The sequence below is a fragment of the Phoca vitulina genome, unplaced genomic scaffold, assembly GCF_004348235.1.
Source record: "Phoca vitulina isolate PV1807 unplaced genomic scaffold, GSC_HSeal_1.0 scaffold13, whole genome shotgun sequence".
Taxonomy (NCBI): Eukaryota; Metazoa; Chordata; class Mammalia; order Carnivora; family Phocidae; genus Phoca; species Phoca vitulina.
Genome location: NW_022589716.1, coordinates 35,558,412 through 35,574,514, shown reverse-complemented (window position 1 = coordinate 35,574,514; position 16,103 = coordinate 35,558,412). Strand labels below are relative to the sequence as shown.

The 16,103-nt window shown below is 46.3% G+C and overlaps 1 protein-coding gene across 1 annotated transcript in view; it reads right to left on the bottom strand.

The window, feature by feature from the left end:
• The window catches only part of EDEM1 (ER degradation enhancing alpha-mannosidase like protein 1), a 29,131-nt gene extending 14,143 nt beyond the window's left edge, over window positions 1-14,988 (bottom strand). The window contains exons 1-5 of the mRNA XM_032411835.1: window positions 14,376-14,988; window positions 7,326-7,398; window positions 4,314-4,417; window positions 2,886-3,057; window positions 1,708-1,891 (exon numbers count right to left, since the gene is read on the bottom strand). Of these exons, the coding sequence (XP_032267726.1) occupies window positions 1,708-1,891; window positions 2,886-3,057; window positions 4,314-4,417; window positions 7,326-7,398; window positions 14,376-14,896 (1,054 nt within the window). The 5' untranslated portion in view covers window positions 14,897-14,988. The remainder of the gene's footprint in view (window positions 1-1,707; window positions 1,892-2,885; window positions 3,058-4,313; window positions 4,418-7,325; window positions 7,399-14,375) is intronic.
• Window positions 14,989-16,103: the final 1,115 nt, after the last annotated feature.

The following is a 16,103-nucleotide window of genomic DNA, read 5'->3' as shown; positions in this document are numbered from 1 at the left end:
GGAATGAATGCTTGGCCCTCGCGTTTTTATCAGTCCCATCAGCGGCACAGAGAGCCAGGAAATCTTTCTCAATATACGGTGTTTAAACACTGGGACAAAACTGGGGAAAACACTTGAGGCAAGGGAAAAGTAAATTTGTCATTTTGCCTTTCCAGATTAACAGTGCATTTCAAATGCCAAAGGAGTGTTCAAACCTTTGACTCAGTAATGCCATTCCTGGCAATTTATCCTTGATGAAAAAAAACGTTTTTAAGAAAAAGTATTGTGTTGTTCATCAAGAATTATGAACTGTATGATTTATATTATCTGTAAAATGGGGGGAGAAAAGAAAAAAACAGAAATAATGCAAGTATCCAACACTGGAAGAGTTAATGGACTCTATGTAGATTTTAAAGACGGTAGCTATGAAAACAAGATAACAACTTGAAAAACCTGAACTGCCAAATGCAAGGCAGAGTAAAAATGCTTATTTATATTATAAGTTGAAGGTATATAAACATTGCACATGCCAGACTGAAAGGGCCTATGGGAAATTTAAAAGGTGACAATTTGTGGTGACCCTGGCAAACCATTTGGTGGTAGGGTGGCAATTTGGGCAACTTGTTTATTTCTACCAGTGTTGCAAAACACAACAAATACGTAAATAAATTTAATAATTTAAGGAATAATCAAAAATCACTTGTGCGGCGCCTGGCTGGCTCAGTCAGTGGAGCACGAAACTCCTGATCTCGGGGTTGCAAGTTTGAGCCCCATGCTGGGCACAGAGATTACTTAAAAAAAAAAAAAGAAAATCACCTTTAAAAAGCAGTGTTCTTGCAGTGATACTCTATGGCTCTAGGACAACTAATCAAGGTACTTCTCAATGACAAAAAAAATTTTTCTGGGGCACCTGGGTGGCTCAGTCGGTTAAGCATCTGCCTTTGGCTCAGGTCAGGATCCCAGGGTCCTGGGATCAACCCCACGTCTGGCTCCCTACTCAGCAGGGAGTCTGCCCCTCCCCCCTTGCTCATGCTCTTGCTCTCCCGAAGGAATAAATTAAAAAAATTTTTTTTTAATTTTTCTCAGTGTAAGACAGTTTAAAATAGTATCTTGAATTAGCAAAAAACTAGTAATTATTGAAGATGAATGATGAGTACACAGGGATGCATTATTCACTATACTTTTTCCCTACTTCTGTAGGTTTGAAATGTTCCATAATAATTTTTTTAATAACATCTTGACCAAACATTCTCAAGAGGAAAAAAAAAAATCCCACCTAATATAGGTTTAATCTGGCCTTTCAACCTACTACCACATGCCTAGAGTTTTTTAAAGGAAAAAGCCACTCCACCAGTAACTCCAAATGCCTATATTTAGAGCCTTATATTGAAACAATATAATCTGCCTCAGAGGCGGTTCTTTTTATAGCATTTCCATTAACAATTATTTTCAAGTGGAATATGCCAAGGGATTCAAATCAGAAGGGAACCCTCAAACAGCAAAAGCATTATTCTTTCCCATCAAACGTTACAGCCTCACTCTAGGCAGAAAGTCCCGCAGAGAAATTAGACATGGCAGACACGAAGGGCCATTCTCTCTGAGTTGTCCATTGTCAGGTTCAGGGGTACAGACAGAAGGGAGTGGCGAGCAGGGAAAGCCCCAGAGAAAAGCAAAGGAAAGGGGGCCAGATGTACCCAGTCCCAGTGGCCTGAGAAGGTGCCACCACACCTAATAATCCCGTATCATTGCTCCGCAGGTTCCAAAGGGCTTTCACAGCACGTCTGGCCACCCACTCAAATGTAGAATCCCCCAGGAGTCGGCTCAGAATCCCAAATTCCACCAGGAGGGAACCAGCGCCCGCTGTGCATGTCTCATTATTGCTGTCAGGAGGAACGCCTGTCTTTAGATTCACCTGGGGACAGGAAGAGACAAAGGATTTGTGGCAAGACTTGTGAGGAACCCTCGGGGCTAGAAGGACAGGTCACAGCCACTAGACTCAACTACTGAACCAAACTTAACTGCAGTGTGACTCAGCTCACCGCCTCCCATGTCACACCTGAGATAGATATGGGAGTTAAGCTTAAACGACACAAAGAAGACAATAAGAACACCACGCCTTGTTTTAATAAGAGCAAATCTTAGGGGGATGGTTACAATGCTGTGCTCTAATCCACCTCTTTCCAGCACTAGGCTTTGGCATTAGAAACAAAGGCCAGCTGTGGAATGCCTTATCAGTTTTAAGTGAGCTGCTAGGAACTCACCCCTGCTCAGCGAACATAAACAAATCACAGACAAGGGAGACACAGGAAGAATGTGACAGCCTGTTTCATCACTGAGGCTCTGTGGGCTGGCAATTCTCTGGTTACCTAAAAGGCTGACTCAATTCCCAAGGGAGTTCTGAGCTCAGCAAATCGGGTGCCACAAAGACAGAATCGCATTCCAGATCTTGCAGTTAAATCAGCAGCTCACTGGCTGGGCTGGGCAGGCTTTTATTTGAAAGATCCACGTGAAGCACTCCCAAGAACAGTCGCCAGGATCCTACAGTACACACATGAGGGTCTTTGGGGGAATGTACTCGAGTCAGAAATAAAGACAAATTCCCCATGCTATTTGGCAGCAGGGGATACAAATCTCACACGCAGAAGCACTTCAGGATACTGAGCACAGGAACCTAGTAAGTTCCTTAAGGGGAAGAATCACATGTGTCAACCGTATGCCTGGCACCCAGTAGGTGCTCGGTCAATGCTGAATGAATTAAAAAAACATCCTGCATCATATTTTGGGACAAATTCTCTCAAGGACACAGCTTTCCTCTTTCACATCACCTCCCCACTTGCCCCAAATCAATGAATCAAAAAAGAGTTTTAATTCAGGAAGATGCTGAAATGTCCAACTAGTCTACCTACCCGAGGATAGGGGATCCCCGTCTTGGTGTTTTCAAAGGCCGGCAGGAGCCGCACAGCCAGGTCGTGGGCCATGTGCAACAATTCGTTATCATAATCCTTAATTGTCATGTCACCAAAGGGCTGCTTGGAGTCAGTGATTATTCTGTGGGCAGAGAGGAGACTTCCTAGGACCCTAAAAGACAGGATGACAAGAAGAACACACAAAAACAATACAATCATGTTGCTTGTCAATGCATACGATCCGGTTCAGACTGAAAGAAGCAGCCTCAAATCCCTTGAACTCAGAGCTGCCTGGAATCAGAGGGACTGAGCTTAATGGCTTCTCGAAGTTCCTTCCAGCCCTGATAAATGACTGATTCTTTATTAACCACATCACTGAAGAGTGGGGAAGAGAACCATTCACCTGAGGCCGCCAAGAATAATCTCACTTAAAGTAGTTAACTAATGGCCGGCAGTCTCAGTCATCTCATCGGAAGGGAGGGTACTAGCCAGTCTCAGAATAAACATTACCTTTCAGTATTAATAAATGACTCTTGCTTTCTCTCACATGGGGAAAACACTTAACCATATCAGAAACAGGAAAGGGCAAGATAACAAACACTAAGTAGCTTTCCTAGTCTGGGCTGCCAAACAGCTGAGAAATTCTCCACGTTCTGGTGAGGAGGCAAGGTGAGGAAGAGGAGAAGGTGAGGAGGAGGAAAAGACCTGCTCAGAGGCAGGCCACCAGCTCAGATCTACGAACCTACCGAGCCAGGAATCATGCACCACTCCAATGGCCTCAAGCTGATTGCGATGTTTGTCGGCACAAATGTTTTCATAGCTTTAATTTTAAATAAATAAATGATACATCTGGAATGGTATGCAGCAACACAGTTTTCAAAAAGTTTAAATAGTAAAATAGTCACAACATATCAACTAGAGAGGCAAGATACAAAACTGTGTATGGAACATACACCCAATACCTTGGTGGGGGGAGGCGGGGAGGGGGGCGTCAGGCACAAGGTGGAGGGTGGGGAGAGAAGAGAGAGTCGCACATGAGGGGGAAATACACCCAAATGGTAAGCAGTCGGTGGTAGGTAAGATGGGAAACTTTCATTTCCTTCAGAAATGTGTAGGGGTTTTCCTAGGACACAGTGAAGGAAGGAAATGAGACCAGACACCAAGTGACAGTGAAAATCTGCATTAAAAGGACACCCTTCTCCAACCTTCATTAAAGCTCAAGTCAGTCTTTCCAGCAATGTAATTACTCTGAAATGTCAATTGTTCCACTGTTGATAAAGCCCAAAAGGGAGAGGGAAAATGGACACGGCGCCCATTAGGTCCCCCCCAGACTCTCTATCTGGATCTTGCAGCCGGGAGAGCCTCACAGGAATTCTGCTGCTCACACACACAAAAGAAGCCTTCAACCCATTTCATGTACTATTTTACCTTATTGTGGCCTCAAAGACTTGGACGGTGGAATCTTTGTCAAATGAAACTGTGTCGATCACTAACTTGACTGCTTTCTGGAACTCAGATGAATTTCCCATGATCTTTAAAAAGAGGAACACAAACCATTACAACAGCTTGAAATGACACTGAGGGACCACTTAATCTAAATGTCTGTACGAGGTTTTGCCACCCATGGGAGGAGCGGAAACACAAAAGGTAGAAAAGCACAGTTATCTCTTAGAATATATTCCAGGACAGATGGCAAGCCCATCTCCCACAACTCAGGAATCCTATCTCCAAATAGTCAAACTGTGAAATAATTCCTCATGAATCATTAGTACCCCTCACCTTCCCACTAGACTCTCCCTCAAACTTCAGTCTGATCTGATTTAGCATGCAAGGCACCAGAGTTCCTAAAATTCTTGAAATGAGTAAAAATAAATCCAAAAACCAAAGAAACAAAAATATAACTTCCCCTATGCTCCTCAAATAAATCGACAGCTTGGGTGCTTGGCTCCCAGGAGACCAAAACATCTGGAAAATGGACTTGCTGATGGTGATCCAGATATCTAAACACTTTGAGAAATAGTAGCATTTTCTTTTGGAGCACAGCATAAGACCAGTGGCATTCAAAACAAACAAGACATACAAATAATCAGCTCCGTGTCCTTTTTTAAAGAGTGATCTAAAATTATAATTCCTATTTTGGGTGCATGAATATGATCTCATACTAAGCTGCTCTCTCCTATAAGAAGTGCAAGTTGGGAATAAAATTTTACAGATTAACCGAACCAAAATGCTTTCATTCTGTTCAAAAATTTAGGACAATCCTGGGACTTTAAGGACATCATAATGATACACACACAAAGGAAAAACAAGTAATTTCATCCAGACACTATTTCTTTCAAGTGTGCCTTATTTCCTAGTATTTATTGGTCTAGCGCATCTTTTTATTCCCCTCTTCGTTGTTACTATTCCTAAGTACAGATGTTTCTTTCCTGGCCTTTAGTTCTTTCTTTTTAAAAGATTACGCAATAATGCTACAAGTTGCAGCCAATGGGCAGGGGACTGCTATCTTCTCAGTTTCCACAGCACATCTGTTAGAGCCTGTTTAAAATGTTAGCAAGAGAACAAGAAAACCTCAACTGAAGTAACACCTGAAAAATAAGCCTGAAGTGCTAGCACACCGAAGACCGGATATTCTACAATGAAAACCACAGAAGTGGCTTTGTTTCCTTACAGATGCTCACCAGCAACAATATCTGTTAGCAGCTGCAGAGGCTGACAGAATCTCAGATCAAGTGGAGGATGGTGAAGGAAGCTAGCAACTTTCAATTACATATTCTAATTTACCATTTTAGTCACACAGCTACAGCCAGAGTAAGCAGGCTGTAAATCATTCACTCAGGCTGAAGAAAACCTGGCCTGAACAAAAGAGTTAAATTGGTTTCTTTACTGCAGGACTTCTCAGAGTCAGGGTACGTTGTAGCTCTCCAATAATGGGACGGGCAGGCAGAATTTCTCAAGGTTCACCTGGGAACAGAATTCTTCTTTTGGGGAATATACCCTTGGAAACGGTGCTGGGAAATGCCAAATTTGGAGAAATTCAGTTTTTGAACACATATTTGCACTCCTACTATGTGTGAGACACCATTAGGTGGAGAGTGCAATGAGTAATAGAAATGAGGTCTCTGTACTTACTGAGCATGGGGGAGGGATAAAAAGATACAATGAAGGCCAAAAAAGAGAGGTCAGGTGCGAGAGAGGTGCTCCTTCATAATGTCTATGAGTCTGGGGAGACTCTTCAAGCAACACCTACAAGGCTGAGTCAGCCCCCGGTATCTTCAACAAGCTAACCCTAATTAGGCTGAGCAGACTTGTCCGGGCACACTGTGACCGCCCATGATGGATGACTGAAGTGGGGCAGCAAGAACCCCAGAAGGAGAAACTGGGCCACTAAAATGCTGTGCAGCCACAGGCCAGCAGAATGAAAGCCCGGGGCCCCCGCAGACCCTGGGCCCAGGAGGGCACAGAGAGATGAGAGACAGGGCACACAGAGTCCTAGTGAGTCTTCGGCCAGTGGGCTCCTGGGCAGCTGTAATACTAACTTAGCTAGCACTACCCACTTCCAACCCCTGACAGTTTTAAACTCTTCTCAGTGAAGTTAAAACAGACCAGAGGACATTATTAAATGCAGGATCTGGGCTCGACTACAGGAAGAATTCTCTAATGGTAAAGGCATGCTGGATAATGAAGCGGAGCAAAGAGGTTGTGCAATCACCTTCACGAAGGAGGATCTAACATGCTACGCTGAAATACAGTGCCTTGGAAGCCAAGTGCCGAGAGGCAGACTGCGCGCATGGCGCGCACGGCGTGATGGTAAGTACCACACCACAGTGGCGTCCTGCTTGCAGTGTGCTTCTTCATACCCGTTCAGAGGTCTCCAGCTCCCAGACTCCACGAGGGAAACCACGGGGCGCTGGGGGAAAAGGCAGCACCCAAGTTGGCAGCCCCAGTGGGGACAAAACATGGGAGTGGCACGCAGAAAGGAGTGAAGAGAAGCTCTTCTCTTCTAGAAAAGAGCTTGCGCGATGGCCCGGGACCAGGGCTCAGGACACACTGTTGGGGAGCACGTAGCCAGATGCTATTTCAGGAGCTTGTCTTTTACTTCTCAGATCTTAACTACAGTAACTGTCAACTTGAATGGAATGCTCTACTGATTCCTTTATCAAATAAAGTAGTGGGAAACTGAGAGAAAAATAGGTTTCCCCCAAAACAATCATACTTTCTTCTCCATTTTATTTAGGGGAATCACATTTCCACTCCTTTAACCTTGAATGCTTTTCTTGCCCTCAGCATTAAGGTCATTAAAATAAACAATGGCTATCAAAGCTATGAATACATTTTGAGTATCAGTTTTCCTGGAACTCCCATCCCTGGTGGAAACTAGGGATAATCAACCCCAAAATATCTTAATTAATGAAAAAAATAATAAGGCTAAACACTTACTGCAAGTGTATCCAACGCATCAACAAGAGTCAATGAGTAATTCCCGAGGACATCATTGATGTTCAGATTTGAACTGAAAAAGAAACAAAATTAAAATTAAAGAAAGGTACTTTATTTTAAAAGAGAAAAGGACAATAAAACTAAACACCCATCAGAAACTAAAACTGTTGGCAACTCTTATTGATTCAGGGACGATTATAGGTGGGTCAGTATGGCAGTGGTCTATCTCCTAAGTGACCATTTCTAGAGTGTCTGCAAGTGGACTCAAGTCACCCAACATCAGAGACACACTGATGACGCTATTGTGGGAAGAACATGCAACAGGAAGTCCGGAGATGGTGAACCAGCGTTGTGCGCCCTCCCTGAGGTACAGTTTTATCACCACAAATCACCTCTCTGGTCAGCTTCAAAGAGCTCTGATTTCAAAATCATTAGGAATGGAAAAAAGAAAGACCCTGCCATGTGACCTGCCCATGACCCTTTATTTTATTTTTTTTTTAAGATTTTATTTATTTGTTTGAGAGAGAGAGAGAGAGTGCATGCACAAGCAGGGGGGAGGGCCAGAGGGAGCTGGAGAAGCAGACTCCCCGCTAAGCAGGACTCCATCCCAGGACCCTGAGACCATGACCTGAGCCCACGGCAGATGCTTAACTGACTGCGCCACGCAGGCGCGCCGCCCCCCCCCCCAACCATGACCCTTTAATACAGAAATCAGCCGCTCCAGCAGGTTACACACAACAAAAAGCAAATACCTTCTGTGACGGCCTGATTACCACTCACTCGTGCTTTGGTTGGGGGAATAAATTAACCTCCTGATCTCATTTTCTCATTCACATCTCAATCAAAGAATGCCCATCACCTCCACCAACTCTGAGGAGCTGAGCCAGGGCAGGACTGCTCTGCACTGGAGCTGCACCCTCGTTTCTGCCCGCTGTCCCCACAGTCAACACGGATTTCCCTTTCTGAAGCAACCTTAAGACACCGACTTCAGGCCTACAATGAGGAGAAAGCTCCCCAGTCACTGCGACAGCTCCTTACAACACTAAAACCGATGCCGAGGACAAGGAATAGGTCCGGGAAGGGCAGGGATGGAGCAATTGTGCAGCTTGCCAAACTGCGGGGACTTCAGTTATTCCCCGGTCTCATTCCCACAAGCCCAGAAAGGAAAGGGCAAAAGCCTGAAAAGACGGAAGTAAGGAGAGAAATAGGACACCTGTTTACTTTTATTAAAGACCAAAGTGAGAAGCCGTAGCTTTATCTTCGACAGCAGATTCGCTGAAATGATGGCACCTTTCAGCACATCCGCAGACCACTGTAGCCAGTCCTTGAGTCACCCGAACGGGGCCCCGTCTTGCTTCCCCTGTTCTGGACGGCCCGCTCTGCTCTCTGAAAGCGTACCCTCCAATGTGCTCGGTCGGCTGAACGGCCTTACATGACGCAGGCACACACAGCTCCAACACATCACAGCTGATCCTGCGCGAGCCTTCCTGTTGCTTTGTTGCGTGCTGTGTCACCCCCACTAAATCTAGGACAAAGAATTTAGAGCTAACTTTGAGATACATTGCCTCAAACAAGCTATATAGAAGGGGTTATCTAGGAACCAGGGTTATCTCGCCCCTCACAAGCCATGAGGCCAGCACACTGCATGGCTGAAAACTGCACCTGCTTCTTCTATTTGTAGATTCTTTCTAAATAAAGTTATATAATTGCAGAAGGTCCTCTAAAGATGAGAGCCATGGGTTAAAATAAGCACTTCAAGGGCAGTGCCAGCCAGAAAGGATACAGGAAATGCCAGAAGTTGGAGGAGAAGGTCAGAGTAGACAGGGAGATCCTCGTACTCAGTTCTGCCAACTCCAGAATATTCTGTCGGGTTTAAATATTTAACTGCATTGCTCTGTGGCTCAGAAACAAAGAGTGGGTTCCCACGTCCCACCTCATTAGAAAATGGCTCCCTTGCCACTTAGCATCCAAGCTGGATGATGTATAAAACACCCCAACTGCCCTCTCCTGAGCTGTACCCTCACCCTCTCCACCTGCACAGGCCTGTGGAAGGTAGTTCTGACCACTGCACTCCTTCACATGTTTTATAGTACTTTCCTGTTAGGCTGTAACTAAAAAGGACCCGATTTTACACTACCTCTCAATACAGTGCCCAAGCAGTCACTCAGAATGGACAGTTATAAGAAATGCCACAGTAGGGGCGCCTGCGTGGCTCAGTCAGTTAAGCGTCTGCCTTCAGCTCAGGTCATGATCCCAGGGTCCTGGGATTGAGTCCCACATCGGGCTCCCTGCTCAGCGGGAAGCCTGCTTCTCCCTCTGCCTGCTGCTCCCCCTGCTTGTGTTCCCACTCTCGCTGTGTCTCTGTCAAATAAACAAATAAAATCTTAAAAAAAAAAAAAAGAAAGAAAAAAGAAATGCCACAGTAAAAAAATAAAAATTTGGAATAACCGGGTGGGTTCCTTCTCTCTACTCAGACAAATCCCCTGAAAAATCTAAAGTGTGCATTAAAACACTTTTAATTATTTTCTACCAAGTAACTGCTATACACTCTTTCAAAATGTGCCATAATAGAAAGAAAAGAAAGAGGGGTATGAAGGGAAATGTAGATTCCATAAAACCCTCTTGGCCTAACAGCACCATATTACTGTGATTCCATTTATGCCAGCCCACGATGTAGGTATAAGACTGTGGCCTTGTTCTTTGCAGACTGATCAATGGCCAGCCTGACTTACCTGCTAAGTGCCTCAAGCCAAAAGAACTCAATCTCCCGGTACAGGGCTAGGCCCACAAATACACATCTTTCCACATCACCAGGTGGCTGAACCACGATGACCCAGAATTAAACTCTCCACTTAATTTACCACGTGTGCCTGTCCATGACATTCGCCCCAGTGTGAATTTATAAGGTTCTTATCACCCCAAAACACAGCTGAAAAAACTACAACCTTTGGCAGGCAATTTTTGATTATGTAACTAACAAAATCAAACATATGGTTTAAAAAAAAAAAAAAAAACAAAATCTCCCACATATACTTAACCTGTACCAGCTGTTCAGAAATCTACCCGGTGCTGGGTAAGCACAGAGGTAATACAAGAAACAGTCTCTGTGTCAAGGGACGGATAATCTGGGGAGACACGACAAAGGGAAAGGAAGGTGAACACACAACAGTACTCAATTCTGAAGTGATGTGGAACAGCAGACCAAAGAAAGGAACTGAAAGGAGAACCAAGTAAAGCAAGGAAAATCGTCTTCAAATAGAAAAAGACTTAGGGGGGCGCCTGGGTGGCTCAGTGGTTAAGCGTCTGCCTTCGGCTCAGGTCATGATCCCAGGGTCCTGGGATCGAGCCCCACATCGGGCTCCCTGCTCTGCGGGAAGCCTGCTTCTCCCTCTCCCACTCCCCCTGCTTGTGTTCCCTCTCTCACTGTCTCTCTCTCTGTCAAATAAATAAAATCTTTAAAAAAAAAAAAAAAAAAAAAGAAACAGACTTAGGTCTGACTCTGAAGTGGGACAGGAGGTTAGAAAGAAAGAAGAATGCACAGGAGGCCATCTTAGGCTAGGGGTGCCTAGGACTGGGTCGGTTTGGTGGCCAATATCGGTTGGGGTTGTTCATAGATTTGCTTTTTTACTTGAACAGCAAAATGGCTGGGGAGGAAGCAAAGAAGGATCATGTGCCCAAGGCCTGAACTATTGTTATCATTCACAAGATTACAAAAAATATAATATCCAAATTTAATTGAAGAAACTTTTGAATTCGGGGCGCCTGGGTGGCTCAGTTGGTTAAGCGACTGCCTTCGGCTCAGATCATGATCCCGGAGTCCCAGGATCGAGTCCCACGTCAGGCTCCCTGCTCAGCAGGGAGTCTGCTTCTCCCTCTGACCCTACCCCCTCTTGGGCGCTCTCTCTCAAATAAATAAATAAAATCTTTAAAAAAAAAAAAAAAAGGAAAAGAAAAGAAACTTTTGAATTCGGATCCTCCAATCCAAATTGAGGATATTATTATTAATATTAATATTAATTTGTAGCTAGGCCAAAAGATTTGCTACTATCAAGTATTCAGGTTTCATTTACTTCATGTTAACTCCTCACCCTACCTACAGTCAAACAGGACAGGCAAGACAAGCCTCAAGTAAATGTGACTAAAAAGAAAAGATACACAGGTTGAGTGCCCATATTTTGTTTCTGTACTTCCTACATAATATTCTAATGGTTTTGTCCTCTATATTTTAAATGCATCATTAGAATACACTTGACAACTATCATTAGAATACATTTGATTTTTTAAAATCTGAAAAATTTGGGGGCTCCTGGGTGGCTCCGTCGGTTAAGCATCTGCCTTCAGCTCAGGTCAGGATCTCGGGGTCGTGGGATGGACCCCACGTCGGGCTGCTCAGCTCCCTCTCCCTCTGTGTTCTCTCACTCTCACTCTTGCTCTCTCTCAAGTAAATAAATAAAGTCTTTACCCAAAAAAAAGATATTAAAAAAATAAAATCTGAAAAGTTTTTATTGCAGGTTATCTATTTTGGGGATGTAAACATATCCTATTGTTTCACAGCCAGAATGACAAAGCTCTGGTTCTAAACTTTTCCTTGAAAATACTAGTCTGAAAGGAGTTAAGTTAAAGAAAGGAGAGTAAAAAAAAAATTAACCTTTCCACTCTTTGGAAGCAGCCAGTGTGAGGGTCTACTCAAGGCCATCATAACCCCAGAGTTCTTTCACCTCCTCAAAGACACCAAAGGTCTATCAACCGAAAGGTTTATTAACCTCTGGGCACAACCCTTCCCAAATGCCATCCCCCCAATATTTCAAACTCCATCTTTCCAACAGCAATACATCTGTCTCAAAGCAACCTGACCTCAGTTTACCCACACCGCCACTGTACAATCAAACCAAGACACTCATCAGCAGACTTCATCCTGAAACAAAAGCCTATGCCACCAGGAACTACCACAGGGACCAGCAAGTTAACCAAGTGCCACGTCACCTTGCTGGAGAGGGGCTCCAACTCACCAAAGGGTTCCTAAGGTTCATTAAGAAAAGCATCAAAATGTCATCAACTCACTCTCCTGATTATCATATTCCCAATTGAAAGCGTTATCACAAGTCCTCATTAAACTGTTTTCCTTAGATCCACACCATAAAAGGAAATCTGAGGAAAAAGTCTGTGAGAGAGAATAGGGCACTTAACTCAAAGTATTCTCTCCCTCTTTATAATACCATGAGCATTAGCGAGAAAATACAAGTAAGATCCAAAATATGTACACACACTTTGGTTTCAACAATGTAAAATATGTGTAGGCATATGGGCGGGAGCTGGCAGGAAAAATAAATTAAAAATAACTGTCTGGTGGGGTTTAGGCTTTTTTATTTTTTTTCAAATTTTAATCTTTTTTCCTCCAATAACAAACAACAAAAAATGAGATCCAAAGAAAATACATAGGTATAAAGTCTATACAGTTAAGGACTAACAATTAACTCATTAATTTCCTAATATCTGGAAAGGCCACAGTAATTTGTAATCAAAACTTAATAAAAATTTTTCTCAAAAAAAATAAAGTGAGATAGAAAATATTTATATGCATAAAGCCTGACATAATGAAGCAAGAAAAATAACTCATCAGTTTCCTATAATTTTTTTTTTAAGATTTATTTATTTATTTGAGAGAGCGAGAATGAGAGAGAGAGAGAGAGAGTACATGAGAGGGGGGAGGGTTAGAGGGAGAAGCAGGCTCCCCGCCGAGCAGGGAGCCCGATGCGGGACTCGATCCCGGGACTCCAGGATCATGACCTGAGCCGAAGGCAGTCGCTTAACCAACTGAGCCACCCAGGCGCCCCCAGTTTCCTATAATTTTAAAAAGGCCCAGTCCTTTGAAACTAGCTTGGACCATGCCCCTCGCTTCACTAAAACTCATGCTCCTCAAATTGTCATTTAAGAAAAGACTTTGTAGATAACCAAACCATTTTTTTAAATTCTTCAAGCCCCTTTGATATAGGGGCTTCCTTTTCATAAGTTAAGGACTGGACTCTTCCTTTTACCAGATGAAGGAAGATACATCCCCCAAAAGTCCAAAAGCACCCATAGAATGTGGGGCCAAGGCAATGGGCAGCCCATCTCCTCCACTCCCACCACCCAGAGGAAGGTAGTCACCTACCCGGTCCAACAGGGTCCGTGGCAAAACACACCCATTCCCTCCAGCTAGAAGGTCTTTAGCTGGGTGTGCTGTCCTCTTGGACTCTGATGTCAACAGCAGTGACCCTGGAAGCTTGGCCTCCACAGACAAGGCTGGTGGAAGGGGAGGACGGGCTGACCTTACTGGACAGTCCTGCCACCAGAGTGGAGGAATTTATGGGACAGATAAAGGTGACAGTCAATTCAGCGGCCAAGGAATCAAACCCTGAGTATCAAGACCCCAAATCAGAGCCAAATCTGTGTGCGTGTCTCTCTCTCTCCTGTAAGTTTCCTCAGCCTAAAAAGCAGCCCCTGTAAATGAAGGAGAAATGTAGCCCCGCTCTGCCTCCTGATCACGGGCTGGCTTTGGAGAAGTCCTTACCCGGAATCAACTCCTGAATTTTTATATGGGGCTGTGGGGCGCGGGGATGAGGGCTTCTTTTGAAGCTGCGTTTACAAGGGATTTCATTTTGATTATATATATATATATATATATATATATATATATATATATATATATATTCATCTGGAGAAGGGGTTGTTGGAGATAAGTCTGAAGCCCCGGAAGCTACCCTTTGGTACTGCTACCGTCCCTTCCTGTCTCTGAGCCTCAGTTTCCCCATCTGTAAAAGAGACTGCGCTGGACAGCTGTCCTGTAACTCAGAGATATCGGAAGAATCAAGAAAGAGAACAGCCACAGGCCCATCTACACACCCCGAAAGCCCAGGGGGGCCCCCGGGGGGTCGGGCCAAGGCACTGCGCGGGAGGGTGTGGCCCCAGGCCCCTAAACGCCGTGGCATCCCTTGGGGGACCCGGAGGTCAGAAGGCTGCATCCTGACCGGGAGGACGGAAGGAAGCGCGTGGGGCGCGCCGGCTACTCACGGGTCCCCGCGGTCAGGCCCTCGGCCGCGGCAATGGATGGGGTTGAGCTCGTCCTGGGGAAAGGCGTGCGCCATGTAGTTGTCGTAGCCGAAGACGAACATGCCCCGCGCTAGGTCGCGCATCTGGGCGCGCAGCTGCGGCGGGAAGGCGCCGCTGTAGCGCTTCTCGTACTCGTCCGGGCCGCGGCCCCGGCCGCCCAGCACGTAGCCCCAGTGGGCCGGGCCGCACACGCCCGGCTCCGGCCGCCGCGGAGCTCGCCGCCGTCCAGCTGCCGCCGCCCCGGGGCCCGGAGGCTGCAGCCACGACGGCCCCGACGGCCCCCCGGGCGTCCCGGGCCGGCCCGGGGGCCCCGACGCAGGAGATTCGGGGCCGTCGGGGGCCCTCAGGCGCTGGAAGCCGAAGCTGAGCGGAAAACGCTGGTAGAAGCCCATGCTGGGCCCCAGCCCGAAGACGAGCCACAGCACTCCATGGAGGCCAAGCCGGAGGAGCACCAGCCCCAGGACGAGCGCTCGCCATTGCATGGTCGCGCGGGCGCCGCGGGCATTATTTTAAAGCGCGGGGGACCTCCCCCGCGGACCACCGCACCCCACACCCGCCTCGTAGCCCCGCTCACTTCCCCTTTAAGGAACTCCCCCGTGACGCACCAGGAACCGGCCCATTGTCCCCCACCCCCAGTCCCTCGGGCCGGCCGGCCTGGCCCCGCGTTCGCCCGCCCAGTCGCCCGGGATTGGCCCGGCCCGGCCCGGCCTCGTGGGGCGCGGCCGGGGACTCCCTCCCGCGCCATAGGCCGTCCGGACTTCCGCAGCGCCGCGAGGCCCCGCCCCATCCCCCCGCCCCGCCCTCGGGGCCCCGCCCCAGTCTCCCGCCCCGCCCCCTGGGCGGTCGGAGTCCAGATGGGCTGGCGTGGCGAGTAGGGGCCGCTCGGGCTACTTGCGGAGGAAACTTCCAGCCAATGGGAGCGCAGCACGGGAGCACCAGTTGGACGCCGGACAGAGACGTGGCCCCCAACCCGCCCGGCTTTGGGTAGAACCTGTCTCCAGCCTAGCTGGGACCGCCACTCCAGATCTAGGTGAGGGATGGTGCCAGTTAAAAGACGTAAGGAAGAGGGAAACGGGCATTTCCTTACAAAAAGAGCTACTTTTGCATTGCAGGGGCAGGATTTTTAACAAGATCGTTGTTTACGGTGGGGGGTGGGATACTACCTCGTAGCTCCAGACGGCACAAAAAAAGGTATCCTGAATTCTACTCTTTTTATCAGAACACCATAATTTTAAGAATCGCTTACTGCGATTGTAAAACACATATTCCCGTATCTTGTACTAGACCTAGCAAATGCCAGTGGAGGGTCCTGGGAATGTGTGTATAACAAGTGCTCCTGGGCGATTCTTAGCATCTGGCAATTTCAGAAATGTTGAATTAGGTTATATTGGCTTTGTCTCGGAAATAAGAGCTTTAAAAAAAAAAAAGAGGGTTCCTGGGTGGCTCAGTTGGTTAAGCGACTGCCTTCAGCTCAGGTCATGATCCTGGAGTCCCGGGATTGAGTCCCACATCGGGTTCCCTGCTTAGCAGGGAGTCTGCTTCTCCCTCTGACACTCCCCCCTCCTGTGCTCTCTATTTCTCTCTCTCTCATTCTCTCTCTCAAATAAATAAATAAATAAATAATCTAAAAAAATAAAAAATAAAAAAAAAAAAAATAAAAAAAATAAAAAAAAAAAAGAGGGGAAGAGT